A 21663-nucleotide genomic window follows, 5' to 3' on the forward strand; every position below is an offset into this window, starting at 1 on the left:
ATTGTTATGCCCACGCCGTTCATCAGATATATTGTATATATCTCTGTAGACCGTTGGTGGCGCTGATGGTCTCTGGTTTGGAGGATTTTCTCATTAATGGGGGAACTTCAACCACACCTCAGGGATCTGGAAACACAGAGTCATTTCACCCTCAGCTCTCCACCGCACAAGAGTCGCTTCACTCCAGCTGATCACTGGGACTCTCGTTTACCTCAAGGTAACGTTTTTTCTTTCAATTTCAATGTATTCTTGAAAATAGAATAACTTTCCGAGTCTCCATTGAACTTTATCAATTCATTTGAGCCGCTAACATGGCCCGGGATCGATCGAGCAGGGTTGTTGTGCCAAACTTTCAGTTATAGTTGAGTTTGAATAGGACCAGCGCCTATGTGCTTGAGTAATAAAGACTAGAAAGATAAGAAAGATAAAGTCTAGTTCACTTCAGTCGGATGACTCTCTCTGACAACTTAACCGTCGAGCTGCTGCTGCTGACTGGTCGATGAGAGGGGAAAAAACGTTTTTAAACTTTTACACACTGTTTTCCTGAAAACTCCCTCTGGAGCTGTGCTTGCGACTGAGTGGTTGGTTTCTCTGTAACGTTTGTCAACCGTGTTTACGCGTTTACTGAATTCTTTATTCTAGGTTTGTTTTAGTAGCTGTCAATTTAACGGGATGGTTAACTGATTTTCCGTTTATTTCACTTGGTTGGAACGGTTTAGCACTATGAAGTGTACTCCTTGTCCAAGAAACGAGTGAACTGCCTTCCTAGACAGCATAAAGAGCCTTTTTATTACTGTCTAGTTAGGGAGTTCAGCTCACTTTAAGACGACTCCAAAGATTAGTTTGTGTAATTAATTTTTATTCATTAAAAGAAACGTCCATGGTACTTCTTTTTTACGATATGCCATCTTAATATTAATATATTTTTTTAATTAATTGGGGTGTCGTGTTAATACCAGTATGAATATTTTAATAATTCAGCATAATAGTATATATCAGTATTACCATGGTGTTACAATATGATAAGGTAATATCATATCACTTCATGATGGTGCTGCTATAGTGCATTTTCTTTTACAAAAAAAAAAATCACTTTTTAAAAAAAAAAAAAGTTATATGGAGTACCACAATGTAAATGAATAAGATAACTGTTCAGTTCCATATTAGCCAGATAACACCCATACGTCTGTTAAAGATCGCTTAATCTGGAAAGCATCGACTGTGTACAAACATCTGAGAGATATCTTTTAAGATGTCATCTTAACATGCATTCTAAATCTTAAACATCTTAATATCATTTTCTAAACGTCTATTTGACATCTGATAGGAAACGTCCCAGAGACAGGCGGCATGTGAGCAAAGACACGTGCTATCGTGGTATTTATCACAGTGCCAAAGAAAGAAATTACAAGATTATAAAATGGCAGTCCGTATCTTTAATTTATGATTAGATATTAATCATTCGTAATCCGTGTCATTCAGTGTTTTGTATGTAGTATGTTAAATGTATGATTTATGGAGTGCTTGTGTGATGGATTCAGGTCTACTTCACTGAAATTCATTTTTCTTTCTTTCTTTCATTAAACAGACTCATCTGTAACCGCTCTGCCTCATATAAACCCCACAGTCCTACAGAATCAACTCGAAATAAGGGGCCTTGAATAACTGAAGGAATAAGCGGTCTTGTATATAGACTTAAAGCAAAGACATCAACAAGGATTCTGTCAGTGATCAGGACAGAGGTTCTTGGACGAGCCACAGCTTCTATCGCTGGGTGTTGAGGATTAGATTCTCTCTCTATCTCGTCTGTAACCGGCCTGCAGGGTGGCGAGAGAGAGGGGGGAACCCAACCGGTGCTTGCCGGAGATGAGTGCATTCTGGCATAAGATCGGCTGCTGCGTGGTAGCCAAACCTCCTCCGGTAAGTGTCTCATTTGGAGAGATTTATAGTTTTGTTTCCCAGGCTTCCACCATAAGCCGTTTTTAATACAATAAAGCCTAGTTTTCAAGAATCTACATGAATCACAGGTACTGTGACATCAGGCTCCCTTTGAGAACAACATCTGGACTAATTTCGTCAATTAGGCATTCCCCGTGGCTCATGCGAGTTTTGTGTTCGCTAATCACGCGAAGAATTACTCCCGCTGGTCTACCATAGAAAAGAAACCTTTCAGCTGGTGTGAATGTGACCCAGATAGTCTTAAGAGTTTGTGTTTTTGAGAGTGAAGCCAGACGTGAAACAAAGATGGACAAAGAATTCTCTGTCATTGAATGGATGAACATGTAGAATTATGGATCCAAACCACTGCATATTTGACTTCTATCAAGAATATAGACCACAGTTAAAAAGCTCATTGGGAGTACATAAAAAAATAATAAAATAAAAAGTATATATTTTTTATTTGGCAAGGATGCATCAAATTAATCAAACGCAACAATGGGGACATTTACAATGTTGCAAAAGATTTCGGTTTCAAATAAATGCTGTTCTTTCAACTATTTTTTTCTAAGAAAAATTAATAATAAAAATTGTTTCTTGATTTCTGAAGGATTATGTGACACTTAAGACTGGAGTGATGGCTGCTGAAAATTTAGCTTCGCCACCAAATAAATACATTTAAAATATATTAAAATGCAAAACAGTTGTTTCAAATGCTAATAAAATGTAGCAATATTACTTTTTTTTTTTTTTTTTTTTTTTACTGTTTTTAAATAATTGCAGCATTGATGAGCATAAGAGACGTCTTTAGAAAATATAAAAAAAAATTGTACAGACCCCAAAACTTTGAATAGTGGTGTTTCATGTGCTATTGTTTTTTTTAAGTTCACAAAAATGAAAGTTTTATCATCATTTACTCCCAATCATTTCTAACTTTCTTAAGTGGAAGCTTAACATGTTGACTCTTCAACTTCATCCAATGAAAATACGGTGACCACTATCTGTCAGACTCCAAAACAAACAAAAAGCACTATAAAAGTACTGCATATGACTCAGACACTATATATGCCTATACTGTATTACACATACTGTTAGTCTTCTAAAGCCATATGATTGTTTGATATAGGTTGCTATTCTCTGTTGCTATTGTTTTAGCTCTTAAACCTTACTCACGGTCGTGCATATTCAAACGTGGCACCACAAAATTCATTGTACCAGGCTTGACCTCAAAAGTTACTGTTTCTGAAGTTCTGATCACGATGTGGCAAGTTTTAAAAGCAGTTTAATGTAAATAACGACTTAAATACCAGTCTGTTCCTCACACAAAACAATTGAATGGCTTTAAAAGACTTTGAATGTAGAGCATGAGTCATATGGAGCTCTTTATGGTGCTTTTATGATCCTTTTTGGCACACAACAGTCCATGGCGGTCTACTTTCATTTCATTGCAAAAGAGCAAGTTTGGATGTTCAGACATTCTGCTAAACATCTCCTTTGGTATTGTATGAGCAAAAGAAAGTCAGAATTTGGAGGAAAAGACTAAATGATCGCAAAAATGTATTTTGGGAGTGGACTATCCCTTTAATATTTCTGTAAGTAAAAGAGTGGTGTTTATTTTTCTAGTACAGTTTTGCATATTTGACGGATTACTTGGCTTAATTCAGTCTTTGTTAGTCCGTCTGTTTTTATCTGGATTGGGATTCTGAAGCAATGATGAGTGACCCAGGTTTACCGTGGTCTCCTGTAACAATGACAGGGGGTTCTGAAGGGAAGCTGGCTCCTCAGAGCTGGGAGTGCTCATTCTTTTCCTCCCTCCTTCCTCTTTTTATTTTTAGGTTCTTGTTTGTTCTATTGTTGGGTGGGGGGTGAGGTAAGACAGCAGTGGGCATCTGTAACAGACCAATGCTACGTCCCAGTTGCAAGAGCTAGTTTCTCAGACTGATTTAGATAAAATGATTACATTTAAAGTGCCCCCTTACATCAGAGAAAGTGATAAGGACTCAAGCATGTGGCAAGGGTTTGCTTTGATATGGGCCATTGACGATATAAAGATTCTGAAAGTAAACACCTTTCAAGGATGTCTGGGGTTACGTAAGACATGTTGCCGGTACTGAGTCAAAGCGTCAGTTTAAGAATGAATATCACTATTATTTAGAAAAAAAATAACTTTGGATATAATAAAGTAAAAAATCTTTTTATGTTCTTCTCATTTGTTATAATCTTCATCATCATGCATAAACTAAAACTAAAAATTGATAGTGCTGTTTTATTCAGAATTGTATTTTAAAGCGTTTATTAGATGTGGCATATTGACGAATATTTAATTAGAAATCTTATTGCTGTTGTTTAGAAAGAAAGAACAATTCATGTGATAAGAATGTTGAAATGGAAAAGTGTTGTTATTATTATGCAAATTCATAAATATGTAATGATTAGTGACTCACTGCGAGTAAGGATGGTTCATACAAATTGTGATTGATACTAGAGTTCAATGTACATGGGTTCGGTTTGCATATCTGCCTTTACACTAACCAAATGATGACATCGAACAAACTCTGGTCTGTTTCAAAAACTGGAATGCGAGATTTCAGTTAAGTCTAGAAGATGTATTTTGTGATTGTCAGTATTAATCCAGTGCTGTATTTTCTGTAAAATGCACTTTGTTCACTCTGGACAGACAAGTAAGGGCACGTATGCCAACACCCCTTACTATGGCACATGATCTCATCAAATAATTATTCAGGTTGTTGATACAAGGTTTTTTTTTAGATATACTTATATAATCTCTGACTAACTCTCCCGCAAAGTTATGGGAAACACAGAAAAGAAACTATAAACTGTATAACACTTGAGGATTTTTAGGAGCTCAGTGAATCCTGCTCATCTTCAGGAATGGATTCCATAGGGAAACATTAGTGTAATGTCACCCAGACACTGGTGTGGTCACACGACAGGCTTCGTTGACCACTCACTACACTTATATTTTCAACTCTTTGGGTTTATGTCATGCTGTTTTACCAATTTGCAGATCAAGTGCTTTGTATTTTTATGCTTGACCTTTGTTAATTTAAGCACCTATGTTCACAGAAGAAGAAACGAAGGAGAATTGACCGGAGCATGATCGGAGAGCCCACAAACTTCATTCATCTGACACACATAGGCTCTGGTGAAATGGCAGATGGCATGCAACCGGTAAGACATGCTTTATTCTGTTGGTACATTGAGACTCTCATTTTAACATTAGGGCATGGCTATAATTAATTTACAGTGACAGAATCCTTCTAAATGGATTCTTTACTGAAACACTTGCTCATACCAGATTGGATCTTTGTACATATATACCTGGCACCCACTACCTTTTCGATTTTTTTTTTTTTTTTGCCTTTTTCTCTTTTATTTTTCCCTCAAATATGAACATGTCATGTATAAATGCTTGATGTTGGGGGTTCCCTGATAAAGTGGTCAGCCTGTGCTGCCAAGTTTTTCAGTTTGTCTTTATAATAATAAATAATTACAATTACACAATAATAATGACATTTGGTAGTAGCACTAATATATATTTTTATGTAAGGACATCATAGATGTCAAGAATTCTGATGAGCTTGGGAGTAGTAATATTTAAGATTAAATTTAAATAAATTTAAATTCATGCATTTAGCAGACACTTTTATCCAAAGCGACTTACAGTGCATTCAGGCTATCAATTTTTACCTATAATGTGTTCCCGGGGAATCAAACCCCCAACCTTGTGCTAGCTTGCTTGCTAACGCAATGCTCTACCAGTTGAGCTACAGGAACACTAAGATATATTTTATTATAGTTACTATTTTTATGTAAAGATTTAATGAGTTATGCAATACAATTTCAATGTTTTTTGTTACACAGAGCCGCAGAGAACGGTTCATTATTGAAGATGAATCGCCTATTTACATTTTTTTTTTAAGTTGTCCAAATGAATTGTTAGCAATGCACATTACTAATCAAAAATGATGTTTTAATATATTCACGGTAGGAAATTTACAAAATATCTTTATGGAACATGATCTTTACTTAATATCCTAATGATTTTTGGCATAAAGGAAAAATCTACAAATTTGACTCATACAATGTATTTTCGGCTGTTGCTAAAAATATACCCCAGTGACTTAAGACTTGCTTTGTGGTCCAGGGTCATATATACGTACACACACACACACACACACATATATATATATATATATATATATATATATATAATTGCTTAGGTGTCAGATCCGTTTAATTCACAGATCAACTGAATATGGTAGACATGCTGCATGTGTAACTTGTGTTCCTGAAGTGGGACGTTCATTGGGCTGTTGTGTTGTCAAATAAGAAGGTGAGGTGTTACCTAATCCTGCAGCTCACACAGGGTCTGAATACCTGGGCAGAATCGAGCAGACTGCAACTTGCTCAGAGGAATGTTGGCGGGCGTCCCGTCAGGCTCTTTAAATGAGGAAATGTTAGTCAAGGTCTTTGCAGTGGTCACTGATTGATTGATTTTTTTTATTTTTTTTATTTTATGTTGATGTTTGCCAATCTATAGCTTCATGTGTGGTTTGCAAAAGGTATAGCTCTTAGTGGAGTCAACACCTTTTAAGAAATTAGCTTTATATTCAATGGCGGCTTTAGCACTTTTATCAAAGAAAGGCTGGATCTGTTAACAATACAGCACTGATAGCTGAAACTTCTAGTGATAAGCGATATTGTTTGATATGAACCTTTCACAGTCCATGTGCTGAACACAGGTGACTGACCCGCTGGCTTTTCCCTTGTGGTTCTGTTCTTTTGTGTTGCATTGAGAAATTACGCATGAAACAACCCAGTGAAATGGACTTCCTCCTCGTTCTGCTGTGAGATCCTGAGACGCATGATGTAACAATGGGTGTGACGCTGTGAAGAGCTCTGTGTGTGTGTGTGTGTGTGTGTGTGTGTGTGTGTGTGTGTGTGTGTGTAAAACAGGCTTGTTGTTGCATGAAGGATGTTTTTTTTCTTCAGCTCCACCTTTTGAAGTGTGAATTTATTTTACTGTTTGTTTCTATCTATATGAACACTATGCCATATAAAAAAATATTCATTTGCAGAGATGACACTCATTATTTTCAAGTTTTATTATTATAATATATAATATAGTAAAATGATATTATTATTATTTGTTATTTTTGCTGTATAAAGTATTTGTGTATATAGTATAAACTAATTAAATTTTTAATTTGTATTACATTAATAATATTTATTATTAATAAATAGTTTGTAGTTGTTGTATTAATATTATTATAATTTAAGTATGAGTAAAAAATATTTATAATTATGGTAATGATATTAGTATTCATTGTAGTACTATTAATTTTTCTACGTAAAGTATTGTGTATATAGTACTAAAATTTGGTTGACATTCAAATTGGATTTGTTTTCATTATAAATAATAGCAATAATATTAAAATAATATTGTCATTATTATCACTTTAATGGTTTTATTTATTTATTTTTTTACTTGTGTGTGTGTGTGTGTGTGTGTGCTTCTTTAATAGCAGTAACATTCAATAAATTATATTTTGTTTGACTCAGAAGAAAGTTGTTTTTTTTGTGTGTGTGTGTGTATCACATTCTTTAACCTCACTTGAAGATAAAAATTTTCACTTGATGACCACTTACTGTGCTACTAAAAGTATAGCTGTGTTTGTTAAACTGGATTTAATATAAATAATTATGCATGTTTTCCATGCCAATAGCGTGATTGTGTCACTTCCTTTTGCAGTCTGGCCCGATACAGGAACAAATGAGATCCAAAGTGCCTCATGCTAATGGACGAAACAGCTTGTTATAGCCCTTCACCTGTGAGTATGAACACACACACTTTCCTTCTCCTCTCCATCCTCTCTCATTCACTCCGTTTTAACCACAGACCCTCATCTGTTCCCCAGGCGTCTTTGTTTTTTTACCCGAAGCCCCGTTAAGTGTCCTCAGCAGAGCCTGTGCAGCTAGCAGCACTGCACCGGTGACGAGGAGATCAAGCGCACATCCTGGTCACAAAATCGACAACCTCCTTGCTGCAGCTACCAACATGCAGGTTTTTATGCTTTGGATCCTCAGGAATGTCTCAGATGAGATGTTTCAACACCCCCCCCCCTCCCCTCCCGCCACCTCACTCTAAGACTGTTGTTAAATTTGGACCGGATTATATGAGAAGAGTGTGAATGTGTGCCGTGTGCATTTGAGGCACTGGCTGTGCTTGCTGTGGAAGAGGAGAGGCACTTATCGCTTTAACACAGGGGACTATTTGACTGCCTTCCCAAAGTTACAACTGGCATGTTTGTCATAGACTGTCATTGATAAGGGTGTGCGCAAGTGTGTGTTTGCTTTTGTTTTGTAATGGAAATGTATGTGCACCAATACCATTATCGTGTGCATTATACAAAACAATCCGGTATGTGTATTGAAGATTAATATAATATGAAAATATGGAATATTTTTTTTATTTCCACGTCTGATATTGCATTAACAAATAATGGCCTTTATGACTATAAACAAAATTAATTTTCAAGTCATTCCAAACCCATATAAGTTTCTATAAGTTTTCATACAGTGATTTTCAGTTTAACATCAATGTGGAGTAACACAACAATGTTTAAGTTGTTTCTAAAAGTGCCCGTATTCCAAGTTTTCCAATTGATTTATTTGAGTAACAGACCAAATGTGCCGTTATTCATTGATTATCGTCCTCTCAAGTGAAATGTTAATGTGAGAATTACATGCTACAGAAACATTGAGTCGATAATTTGGCAAGTGATCATAGGGCTTCAGGTGACAGGAGTATAAAATGATTTTGGTGGACCATATTTTGCGCTTATTTTATTTTTGGGGGTAGGGGAGCAACTAACAGGCTTCTAAAATTCTCCACTGTCAAAAGAATAACTGCGTTTAAGTTTGGAATGATGTAAGGATGAGTATCATTTTTTTTTATGTCTTTAATCCTTAAGTATTATAAAAAAGCTATTATCTGTTAATGTGAGTGGAGACTTTGAACGGTTTCTTCCTGCCGGTAGCGAGCCACTGCCCTTTGTCATTTAAACCACACTCTCATTTTCACACATCAGGCTCCACCCCACACAAGCTCAAACGCACACTTTCTGTGTTTCCAGTCCTCACACGGCACCACGATTAAATCACTGGTTCACACACACACACACTTTGTATACTTTCTCTGTACTTTGTTTTTGAATGCAGCTCAATGAAGCACAATGTCGGGCTGAGATTTTAAACACAATGTTTTTGCTTGTAATTGTGATGTTTTATTTTGAATGCATTGCTTTGCAAGATCCCAAACTGTAATTTACTTTAAGTGTTTGCTGTAATTTGTTAGGGTATGTCATAGGACAAAAATGTGCGTAGCGAAAGCTTTCAGAATGTGCATGTTGCTTTAGAAATCTAGAGTTTAAGCCTATTTTTAGTGGAAATGCATTTCATTCTGAGCTGACAGTGTAGTGAAACATGCAGATGTCTGCATCTCAGCCAAAGACCTCGACAGCTCCCTTAACTTAATTATACATGTTGCTTGCAGATTCTCTCACTTTTTGGTTTTGTTTGTGTGACTGTTTGGGCTTTTTTATTATTTTTTATAAGTATCTGTATTTTTAAAGCCATAATGTTTGTGCAAAGCACTCATTAGGCTTTTTTTTTTTGTCTTTAATACTTTTATTCTTTTATATAAACATCTTTTAGTCTATTAGTCCAACAGATTGATTTTGTGATCAGATGTGAGCAGTAACAATGTTCTGTTCATATGGCATGATGTTATGTTTTTATTGTGCTTTGGTTTGTAACAATACAATTGTACAAAGTGCAGTCTGTTGGGTTTTTATTGAGATATGCAAAGTAATATTATCTAATGTGTATTTTTTTTAAGTGCATTTTTAAATGACATTATTTTACTTTGTGTCTGCATGACTTTAATAAAAACTAGTTTTCTAATTCAATTCTGAAGAAAAAAAGTCACTTGTAAGATGTAAACTCCGAATTCAGCTTTTTTTTTTCTTCCCAATTCCTTGTTTGCATCTTGCAGTTCAGACTTTTTTCCTCTGAATTCTGAGTTTACATATCGCAGTTCTGTTTTTTTCTTCCGGCCACGGAGAGAAAAAAACAAAAGAATGCAACTTTTCATCTAACAATTGTCATTTTCTCAGAATTGCAAGAAAAAGGCACAATTACCTTAATTTTTTTACTCCACGGCAGAAACAGACTTCCATATTGGCTGCAAAAAGGAGTACAGGTGCCTTTACATTTGTTTTCAAACACTCATAACTAATCCAATAAATATAGATTTAAACAGGATTTTCTTATTACTGTAAATATATGAAGGGCATTTAGTGAGGGCTCATGGACTTGGTGTTTTGTTTTCCTTGCCATACATGTTCGTACAAATGTAAGATTTAAATTTAAGAGCGAAGAAATCAAAGCTGATCCCTAAATTATGTTTTAACATCTGCTGTAACAGTCATTAGTAAAGCAGCTCATGGAACACCGCGTGAAAGTTTGCATAAGACACCCACAAAAACAATGGACCCTTGGCACAAAGCTTGTTTAGGTCTCAAGCCTAACAAAGCACATTGCATTTTAATTTCCTTTTTCTCACAATGGCTTGAAGAACAGTAAAGCAGACTGTGGGGGACTGATTGTGTACACCTTTTGAGATCTTTCAGGTGCTTACATTTACTAAACATGCCTCCTTATTCAGAAATTCAACATTTTTATTAAAAAGATAGGATACAATGTTTCACAGCAAACAATATCAGTTTTTAACAGGGTTGAAATGGCTAGGGTTTTAGTATATAATGGTTTATTTTTGTAATCAAGATTTAAAATATATATTAGATTAAAAAAGAAAAATATAAGAAAAAGTGTGTTTTTTTTGCATTGAATACTAATGCATCGATTCAGTGAATTATTTGCTTAGACAAATCCAAGACATGAACTTTAATTTTTACTAAACATTATTGACTTGCATTACCCAACATCTGGCACATAAAGCGTTACAACGGGAATCTGTTATTTAACCTTCCAGTAGTTCTCGCTCTGTTCCTGTTTGTGACTTCAGAGGAAAAAAAAAAAAAAAAGTTTCACCTCTCAGCTACCTCACTTCCTCCCTCTGCCAGAGCCGGTTTCCTGAAAGGTGAAGGAATATTTCCATAGCGACTCTCAAAAAATACAAAAAATTCGCTTCCCACTATTTCCTCATTACAATTAACAGTGAAATCACAACAGTAAATCACAGCAGGTGTTTTAATATAACCCTTTATTTCCTTAAATATCATAGACGAGACATACATGTAGTATGTGCAGTTTGAAAGCTCAGGTTGTTCAGGTGTGGCCTTGTATAAATATTTGCACATAAGAGTCTATTAAATGAGAGCACATTCAATGGGCCACTTTACAGGCAGCAGCAGCTGAATATTAGAGAGCATTTCCCTTCCATATTCCAGAAGAAAACCAAGCACGGTTATATTTGCAACAAGTATGTACAAATATAAACTGAACAATGCGGCTTCTTACAGCAATATTACACACTCCGTTTCTAATAGCGTTCTGATTTTGCAATAAGTTTGAGCATTGCTGCATCTGTGCTAAAAACTTTCACACGTGATTAAACCCTCAACTACAATGCATTTTACAGAATATATAAAAACAATTTCAATAAAATAAAATCAGTACCACTTTACAAGACTTATAAAAACAGCCAGATAGTAGTTTGAACCATATACATTTGTTGGTTTCTACAGGTTTCAGATAACGTACAATATTTTGGATCCATTTAGTGCAAATATTCAAACTAATATTTATCCTAATTTGGGTATGTTCGCTGTAAGGCAAAAATGAAATGTTTAAATAGAAGTATTTCTCATGCCTAAACATAATAAGTTTTGTGAAAATTAATTATTATCAATTAATGTGATTCTCTACAGTTTGCGAAACATAACAAGTTTGTCTGTTTTTGTGTAACAGTCTAAAAGCCATGACGTCAAACAGAACTGTCCTGACCCACCTTGCAGCATGACACAGCTGTGTCTCTCTGAAGCACAACACTGTCTTTGTATTTCATCAAAGAGCCGTGTGGCAGGAAGCTGTTTTTCTGTCATTAGGGCATTTGCCCTAAAGCTTGACCTTTAACCCCAGCCAGCTCCAAATCTCACATGCATGTCAGTCACCCCAGTCCAGTGTGAAGTCTGTACAGTATGTACACCTCTGCTCTCCTTCCATCACAAACCTTCACCTGTTCATCTGCTCATCATACCTGCAGAACAAATCAAATCATCTCCATCACCGGTAGCACTTTCTATTTAGTCAAAACAATTAAGAATTAAAAGTAGATCTAATTTATTTAGAAAATATTTCAATCTCAATGGATACTTTTTGATGTCATTTATTTACAGATGATACAGAAGGTATAAAGCATTCATTGTATTGATAATATTTATGAAATACACATTTAATGGTACATTTCATGTCCGTTATTTACAGAGAAAAAACGAGATATGATACGGAAATAGTGAGGTGGTCAGGAAATTCTACAAGTCTCATAAAACCAACATCACTTTCACTGGTATAATTTTAGTATTTATTTAAAATAGTAATACAATCAAATGTTTTCCAGAAACGTATTCATTTAAATGATCGAGAAATCTTTATTTTATGAAAACATCTAATGAATATATTTTTGAAATGGAATAATTAGGATCTATTCATAAATGTTTTATTTTAAAAGGTTCAACAAATATTTAACGAATAAATTTTATCAGGAAATGTAATTGTTTAATGAAAAACATGATTACCAGTGAATGTAATATGAGTCAAACTTTTATAATTCCCTTACCCTATTTCTTCCTCTTTCCCCTCAACACTTCTGGTCATTTATCATTAATTAATTGACATTTCATAATAGACATTTCTTTAATAGAGAAATGACTAGATTGTATTATAGAAGCTGGACTCAAATATAAAACAAGCCTTTATGGAAAGAATGTATGTGTTTAGTGCAGGTTTAGATTAATGACAGCGCACTACTGTGGCTTGACGTGGACACTCACTGTCTGATGCAGTCTGGGATTTGCAGCTGGGCCACAGGAACAAACTCTGCCAGTTCCTGCAAGCTGTGGATGAAGCGCATCTTCCTGCTGAATTTCTCACTGCAAGAGAGAGGAAACGGGTCAGTCTGAGAGCGTTAGGTATTGATAATGATAATGACATTTTGAGCTGTGTTTGCTGAACTAATGTTCATCCACGCTCACCTGATGAAGGGTTTGATGACGGTGATTAACGCTCTCACGTACCAGGCTGGGTGAACCACGAAAAGCCCTTTCAAGTCTTTTCTTAACCTGCAGAGGGTTTATCATAAAAGAAAATATATTTAATACCTCAATCAGAAAAGCAAAGGCAAATACCTATGTACTGGCACATTAAACTATTTTGTTTCCAGTGACTGGTTGGTTCTCCCACTGGAGAAGCACGATGCCAGCAGAACATGACGACACGAGGGAGCAATCGCTGACTGGCACCAGCACCACCCTGACCCGTGTGAAACCACGTTGAATCATGGAACACAGACAGGCAGAAACTTGGGGACGACAGTCTGTTTAGAACATATTCCACTGATTTAAAAAATCATCGCACATTGAACCTTTTTTCTGTTTGTTTTTTGTGCATATGTTATTTAAGGGTTAGGGGTTGTAAGGCTCAAAGAGATTATTCTGATTGCTACAAAATAATTTATTCTGATCTACTGTGGGGTCCAAAAGTCTGAGACTGTTAGTAAAAAATAATCTATGAATCTTTAAATCAAATAAAAAAAAATTCCAAACAGTCTCTCTCTCTCTCTCTCTCTCTCTCTCTCTCTCTCTCTCTATATATATATATATATATATATATATATACATTGGTTTTGTTTTATCCCCCTTTTTTGCTTAAAAAATTTCAAAGTGCATCTTTGTATACCAGTGGAAGCCATACGGAAACAACCATTCACTTATCTGATATTTGGTAAATACTTCAGTATTTATAGCCATTTTTGTTAGAATACGAAATGCTAAATGTTTATTCCAATGTGATTTTGATCTCAGATTTTAAATGTGATGTAAGAAAAGGTCAGCGTTTCCTCTGAAACTGTGAAGAGTGTAGCTTAATTGGCTTTATCGCAGGAGTTTCCCTTTAGATTCACTGGCATTTCACATTGAGTTAATTTTTCTCCTCGCAGTTCCTCTTTGATTGTGTGAAGTCATGCTTGACTGTTTGTTTCTGTGGTTTTTTGTTGCCGTCTGTACAGTCAGCAGCTTATGAGTGATCGCAGAGGAAAATTCATCCAGTGACGCAACAGAGCCAGCAGGGATGACAAATCGCGTCCCACACTCCTCAGTTCCTCATTTCCCAAATTGATCTCACATGATAAGCAGACCTTGAATTTCCAGAGTTTACGAATTCCTCACATAAAACATTTATGAGACTGACCTTCACCTGGAGGAATGAAATACATCTGCGAGACAGCTATGCCAGAAAGTATAGAGAAATTAAACATTAATTTACTATGGAAATTCTTTTGCTGGTCAATAATAGCAAAACAGACCCTTTTAGGATCAACCTGATTCTAATCACCCCGTCGGGTTTATTTTAGGATAATGACTGGCTGACTGTACATAAACAAAGTAAATAGAGATTTTATAAATAACACTGACGTCCATTGAGAACTGCCACACTGGCCTTGAAGAGCCGACACAAGAGTTTTAAACCTTAAGCAACTAATCCGCAATGAAGCATGCAATCTAAAAATATAGCAACAACAGCAAAAACACATGACAGCTGAGAAGAGGTCAAAGGTTATCTGAGGAATGTCTGGAAGAACTCCGATAACATGGCCTTCTATGTATGAGTCCACAGCATTCCTATCATATTTCATAAGAGGGGCATTAAGAAAGAGAGTGGAGGTGGGTTCTCATGTTCAACAGGAACTAAACTAAAGCGAGACTGGCACAGGCAGAGCTTACACACAAGCTCCCTCTTCTGGAACTGATGGGAAGTGCCACTGTTGTTTCATAAGACGTCAAAAAACTGTTTTGTGGCTTGTTTTAGTGCTTGTTTTTTTGTCTACACTAGAGTTCAGAAATACAGTAAAACAGCAATTGTGTGAAATATTATTACAATTATAAGAAATTGTTTACTGTTGCAATATATTTTAAAATGTAATTTATTTCTGTAACTGAATTTCAAGGGTCCGTTACTCCAGAATTCAGTGTCACATGATCGTTCAGATATTTGTATTATGCCGATTTGGTTAAGAAAACATCTTATTATAAAAAAATGTTAAAAACAGTTATTCTGCTTAATATTTTTGTGGCAACGGTGATACGTTGTTGTTTTTTTCCCCCTCCCAGATATACACATTTAAAAATTAGTCTTGCTCTTGAAAGTGAACCAAACAGGGGTGCTCAGGGGTGCATACATATTTTTGACACAATCTAGAATGAGAACATCCCATCCCCAAATTTTAAAAGAAAGTAGCTTTGTTTTGTTTTGTATTCCAGGCAGCGTCTCAAAATCTGCCCTGTCACAGCTTCCTGTTTCCAAAGTAAATATGTCAAAATAAGAAACATCATTCGTCAAACCATTCCGTGGAGTCTTTAAAAACCATATGAAATCAAAATTTAACCAATTGATTTTTTTTCCCATCACAAAGTTTGGTTTCATAATCATAATCAAAGAGAAAATAAATTAATCAATAATATCATTATATAACACCGGAAATAAAATCCTGATGGATAAAATTAAGTCTCGCCCTACATAAGTTGCCTGCTAAATATTGTGCATTACTCAGAAACACATCACATTACAGAAGTTGAATGTGTAATTTGTTGTTGTCTTCGGTTATAAAACTGATGATACATCATAATAACTACTAGTATAGCTCACCGTCTGTCGATGGACATGTAACACTGTCGAAGCCACTTAATCCCAGGCATCTTATTGCGAGGGGCCATTCCACACAAATACACCAATATGTAGTTCTCAGACACCATCAAGTCCAACGTGCCAATAATGTACCTAAATCCAAATAAATCATTAATAAACATTTAAGTCATTGCAATATAAATTCATACCAAATCAACCAGGTTTTACCTGAAGAGATTGTCCATTACATATTCATAGTGTTCTGTTGTATTTTCTGGAAGGTAGCAGGAGGTGAACATAATGATGGCTGTCGATCCGTCCCCAAAATATCCTAAAAAAGAAGGTCTAATTTAGTTGGTAATTTCATTAAAGCGTGTTCCTCTCAGCTTGTTCCACGAAAGCTCACCTCCGTGGGAAAGAACCTGAAGGTATGGCTCCAGAACGCTCATGTTGACTTGGTAGTCTTGGCCGCCAACATGAAATCGTCTCCATCGTCGCCCATTGCTGTCCACCTGATCCAAGTCCAGGTGTCCCATCTCTGCGTGCTCCAGTAAACTGGCTTTTCTGATTGCTGCTTTGCCCATCCTGGGAAGATCATCTGCAACGACCACAGTACTAGTGGTAAACCAGTGCTCTGTGTAGATTTCTCTGTCTCACATTTGTGAAACCAAGACATGACACAACCCTAATCAAAATAACTGAATACCTTCCCACTCTAAGTCGTGCATGCTGTCTGGAAAGTTGTAAGACTCGCTGTCTGAGGGTGTCTCTAAGGCCTCCAGGTTAATGTCTATCTCTAGGTCATCATCAGGAGATGGTGAAAGGGCAGAAGCATCAAACTCATCAGATTTCATGCTCCGGTCAGTAGAGGTTTTGTCCAGTGTTAAACTAAGAGTTGGCGCCACTAGTCGTTTCTTCCTGACGGTATTACCAGTAAGAGCCAGGCTAGTTGGAGGGACTAGAGGAAAGAAAGAAAAAGAGAGGTCAGGCATTACAAAGACAGTACAGTACTGTATATTCAATACCATTCAAAAGTTTAAGATTAGCAAAAAAAAAAAAGAAAAGAAAATCTACCTCAAATAAACTATTTATATTCATCAAAAACTATGAATTTGTTTTTAGAATGGTTTACAAAAATTCTTTTTGTGATTAAATGATTTTAACTGATGAAAATAAGGAATATTTTTTGATCCGCATATTTGACTGATTTTTGAAGGATCATGTGACACTCAAGACTGGGGAAATGGCTGCTGAAAATGCAGTTTTGATTTTAAGAATTCAATATATACAGAATATAATAAATAGAATAAATCACTTTTTGTTTTTTCAAAATTGTAATAACATTTCACAATATTAGTTTTTAATGGATTTTTCATAAAAACAGCCTTGAAGAGTATAAGAGGCTTCTTTCAGAACATTAAAAAAATCTTAATAACCCTAAGCTGAACTGTGGCGTGCGTCTCATATATATATATATATATATATATATATATATATATATATATATATATATATATATATATATATATGAGACACATTTTTATAAGAAATATTTTGGCTAGTAACTAAATGGAGAAATTAGGTTACCAGGCCTGTTTCCCTCAGTTCCAGGGCTTTCCTCTTCATCTCCAGGACTCTGTGTGTCTTCAGGAAGAGGTCTACAAAGATCACATTATTTATTCCCATGTGCATTCGAGATGAACATAAATAAGGTGCATGAATCTGTTAACACAGTTTACCTGGGGAACTCCTCATCCTGCCATTCCTCCCGGAGCTCCATGTCAGGGAAAGCAGAGGTCTTCCCGTTTTCTGAATGCCTTCAGGAATAAATAGAAAATTTAAAGAAAGGCAATGGCACTTCTTGGTCAACATGTATTATTTGTTATTAACAATGAAATTCTTGGCAGGACAGTAACTTACTCCTCAGTTTTGTCAAAACAACATTCCAGGTTTGTTTGCTTTAATCACGGAACAGGTCAACACAAGATCAATGTATAGAAAAGATTTAACCTCCAGCAATTTGGAAATGTTTCCAAATATATTACTGCCGTAAATGACAGAGATTGATTTAGTCTTTGATGTTCTATTAATGCTTAAAACTGCACCTCATGCAATCCTTTTAAACTCATGCATGAATTTTAGATGTCCAAAAATCAACAGTAAATCTGTATGTTAAAATATATCATTTTGTTTTTAACTATTTTAAATAAGCATTCATTTTATATCGCCTAATTTACATTTCACTGCCTTTTTTTCATTGTCATCAATTAAACTCATCTCTTCATTAGAGCATAAGTGAGACAAGTTCCAGGATTTGGAAACAATTTTGACATGTAATAATGTATAATATTGACCTATACATATCCGGTATAGAATAAGTTACCTGATTGATTGACACTAATAAGTATAGAATGATGTTAAAGACAGATAAACCACACTACTAGTAAATGGATTACTAGATTAAATAGTAGATAGATAGATAGATAGATAGATAGATAGATAGATAGATAGATAGATAGATAGATAGATAGATAGATAGATAGATAGATAGATTTAAAACTGAACAAATTCGTGTTGGATTAGACTGCACGTACAAACAGGGCTGTGTACACTTGAAACCTCGCTAACGCCCATCACATAGCTCTTTATGGACATAATATGTAAATAATGACAATGTAAACATGCTAAACTCACCTTTCCACTAACCTGTGCGTCAAAAACAAGCTATTTAATTTGATTTAAAAAAAGAAAAGAAAAGTACTACGAACATTACAAACGCTATAGTTAAACTTATCATAGGATACTGAATCTCGACATCTACCTTTACGACGAAAAGAGATATTGTTTTTTTTTTCTCTACCTGACCAAAGCAAATTAACCTTCATTCCAAACACAGAATTCAGCCAATCAGGGCGCATCACACCTGATGACGCAGCCTTCACTCCTGAGAGAGCCTCAACGCCCCGCCCACATCCCTACAGCTGCTGTACGTGCAGAGGCAACCCAAGACATCAAGGCATCATAGCTGCGGGATTTAGATCCAGCAATACCAAATGGTTTCTGCTAAATAAAAATAAAATGACCAGTTTGTAACAAAACTTTAACTTTAGTTGTTATTAGTTTACCATTAGTCTGTCATTAGTTTTTAAAACCGAAACATTAATTAATTCTTTCAAAATCAAAGTCTTAAGCCTGAAGGTTATCTTATACTTCAGCTGCTACGAGTTCAACAGCTTCACACAAGCTCTGGTGAGTTTTAAAATAGTTTAAAGCTTTTAAAAATTGGGACTTTTTTTCTGAGACACATCTACATTGTCAGTTGTGACACAAACAGTAAAGAAATTGCTTGGGATTTTACACTAGTTATTTATTTTTCATATTAGTTAGGTCCTAAAAACCATTAATAAATGGCTGCATTTACATGTGTGATGTGCAAAATTAACAACACTAACATTTTCTGATTATGACAATTTATTGAACTGAGAATCATTTTGAAGCCATCAAGTAGTTGCAGTTCTTTTATTCTTTGAAGTGGTTGCAAGGTTTCTCAGTATTTGTCATTAATATTTGACATTCATTTTGAGTCTGACAGTGCAATATAGAGATATATTTCCATTCAAAGTGCATTTTTTGAGAATGGAAACAGCAGCATACTGTATGCACGCAAACATGATGAATACCTCTTTACACGCTGAACAGATTTATCCAAAACATGCACTGTATCTACATGTTAATTTTTTTTTTTTTTACAAGATTGTATCTTATAATTTCTATTCTGTACTATACTATTCAAATATATTCTGAAATATTTGTGTCAAACATGTGAAATGCAAACTCAAACATAAAATTTGTTCCTGTTTCTTCCTCAAGTATTTCTTCAGCGTCATGTGGTAATTACACGTGGCACAAATGACCAGAAAATCTAGTTTTGTTTTCAGCTGATTCTGGTCAGGTAATGAGCCGGTGTGCTGTCAACAGATCTTGATGGTATTGTCTTCGCTTCAAACCTGTAAACTTGATACATACACTATACACTATTATCCATCAGGATTGCTCAGAGACTACATTATTTCAAACATGAAATGCTCTGAAACAGTAGGCTGTATGTTTTTAGTTACTGACTAACTCTCTGTAAGTCAATACAGCACCAAAACTGTTCCATGTAATCTCATGCCCAGTGTTGACTGAGACCTTATCAGATGTTCAAATGTATTTTAAGAAATATGAAGGGCATTTTTTAGAACAATGTATAAAGTTGCGGCAGACAACAAGATACATTCATTGCAAAGCATTGAGGTGTGTACTGTTTTAGCAATTGTTCTTGATGTAACTCTTACAAGATTTAGTAAAGTAATCGCCTGTTGTGAAAACCTTTGTCTTAATTGGTAAAATACTTCAGTAACTTACTGTTTTAAGGATGTATTATTAGTCATATCACATAAACACTGAGGGTTTTTATGACACTAAGTTTCAAGCATTCTCTTCTTGTCTGGACATGAACTTGGAATTTGGTATGGAACGTATTAATATTGTGTAACAGTTTTAATATCATTGCAATTTTAGAGTCTAAAACCATCAAAAGTTATAATGACATATTTATATATATATATTAGTGGTGCCAATGGAGAAGATTGGAGTAGAAGTATTTCCCCCTTTTAAAACATTTTATAAACTTACATTTTTTGTCACGTTTTCCCATCTAGATTTGCATTTTTAACTCATGACAGCAGTGACGTCCTTATTATTGTGTGAAATATGAAAGAAAATCTCATGGTCTGTCAGATGACAGGATATGAGAGGAGATGTCTTTCTGCGGTTGTTAGGTCTTGAATATTAGTCAAGAAGATTGGCAAAAGTACCGGAAATCAGTTCAACAGCAACTTCCTTTTTCTGAAATCCTCTTTCTAAATAACTAGAGACATAAGTGGTACAAGGATTTCTCTCGTGTCCTTCTGCTGTACGCTTCAGAGTGCACCAGAACGTTAAAAACAACTCATCCAGTATGTGCTCATGACCTCTTATGTTACTTGTTTTGATCTTAGAAATATGTTTTGTCCAGTTAGTAACTGAAACTTTTATGAACAGAGGCCAGTTGAACTTAATCATTACACTGCAAACAAATGCATTAATTTATTATTTGTTACTTCAGTCTTGAGGGACAGATTTCTGATGACAATAGGAAATAAAAAAAAATTTGTCTTACCCATTTTGCATGTACCTTTCCCTCTGGTCCGAGTAAGTCCCCATGTCTAAAGTCATTTAATAGAAAGTGTCTAAATTAGAAATGCGTTGATGAGCATGATCTGAGGTGTTCCATGAGCGTCGCCACAGTGGGAGCCAGTTTCAGTGTCTGTATCTTGTGTCTTGTGTAAGGGAACTCGCCCTGACTGTCAGTACAGGTTTTTCAGCATTTCTGACTTCTGCTGACTGAATTGTCTGTCTCCCATTGGCTCAGCTGCTCTGAGAACTTCTGCTCCCCCACAGGGAAGGCTGGGAAGGTGGAGGAAGATGCCACAGGCAGGCATGGCTTCATGGTCCTAATACCCTTGAGGTTACAGGCCTCTTTAAAAGACTATTAGCTATTCCATAGATTGAGTGGTTTGTATTCTGTTCAAAAGGTTGAGGTCAGTAACATTAATACTTCTATTCAGCAAGGATTCATTAAACGGATAAAAAGTGACAGTAAAAACATTTACATTATTAAAATAAAAGCTATTCCAAAAAAGTTTTTATTCAAAGAATCTTAAAAAGAGGAATCTCATTTTCCACAAAAATATT

General features: G+C 35.4%; 2 protein-coding genes across 2 annotated transcripts; one reads left to right on the top strand and one right to left on the bottom strand.

The window, feature by feature from the left end:
- Nucleotides 1–64: 64 nt before the first annotated feature.
- LOC113059759 (CDC42 small effector protein 1) lies at nt 65–9932 on the top strand. The gene is made up of 5 exons (XM_026228331.1): nt 65–217; nt 1589–1920; nt 5026–5130; nt 7715–7793; nt 7881–9932. The coding sequence occupies exons 2-4, from the start codon at nt 1867–1869 to the stop codon at nt 7781–7783; spliced, it is 228 nt and encodes a 75-aa protein (XP_026084116.1). The 5' UTR covers nt 65–217; nt 1589–1866; the 3' UTR covers nt 7784–7793; nt 7881–9932.
- On the bottom strand, nt 9628–21344 carry LOC113059758 (BCL2/adenovirus E1B 19 kDa protein-interacting protein 2-like). Its single transcript, XM_026228330.1, has 10 exons — nt 21089–21344; nt 17625–17702; nt 17473–17543; nt 16592–16843; nt 16292–16483; nt 16114–16216; nt 15907–16038; nt 13239–13325; nt 13038–13136; nt 9628–12244 (listed from the first exon to the last, which is right to left on the bottom strand). Exons 1-10 carry the CDS (start codon nt 21142–21144, stop codon nt 12220–12222), a joined length of 1095 nt encoding a protein of 364 aa, XP_026084115.1. The 5' UTR covers nt 21145–21344; the 3' UTR covers nt 9628–12219.
- Between the last annotated feature and the right edge of the window lie 319 nt (nt 21345–21663).

Source organism: Carassius auratus, chromosome 41, assembly GCF_003368295.1.
Source record: "Carassius auratus strain Wakin chromosome 41, ASM336829v1, whole genome shotgun sequence".
Taxonomy (NCBI): domain Eukaryota; kingdom Metazoa; phylum Chordata; class Actinopteri; order Cypriniformes; family Cyprinidae; genus Carassius; species Carassius auratus.

Excerpts from the sequence above, each read along its gene's own strand:
- LOC113059759 (XM_026228331.1), top strand. The coding sequence starts at position 1,867 with ATGAGTGCATTCTGGCATAAGATCGGCTGCTGCGTGGTAGCCAAACCT. Across the intron at positions 1,921-5,025 it reads TGGTAGCCAAACCTCCTCCG|AAGAAGAAACGAAGGAGAAT; the intron begins GTAAGTGTCTCA and ends CTATGTTCACAG. Across the intron at positions 5,131-7,714 it reads TGGCAGATGGCATGCAACCG|TCTGGCCCGATACAGGAACA; the intron begins GTAAGACATGCT and ends TTCCTTTTGCAG.
- LOC113059758 (XM_026228330.1), bottom strand. The coding sequence starts at position 21,144 with ATGACTTTAGACATGGGGACTTACTCGGACCAGAGGGAAAGGTACATG. Across the intron at positions 17,703-21,088 it reads GAAAGGTACATGCAAAATGG|GCATTCAGAAAACGGGAAGA; the intron begins GTAAGACAAATT and ends TTATTCCTGAAG. Across the intron at positions 17,544-17,624 it reads CAGGATGAGGAGTTCCCCAG|ACCTCTTCCTGAAGACACAC; the intron begins GTAAACTGTGTT and ends TGATCTTTGTAG.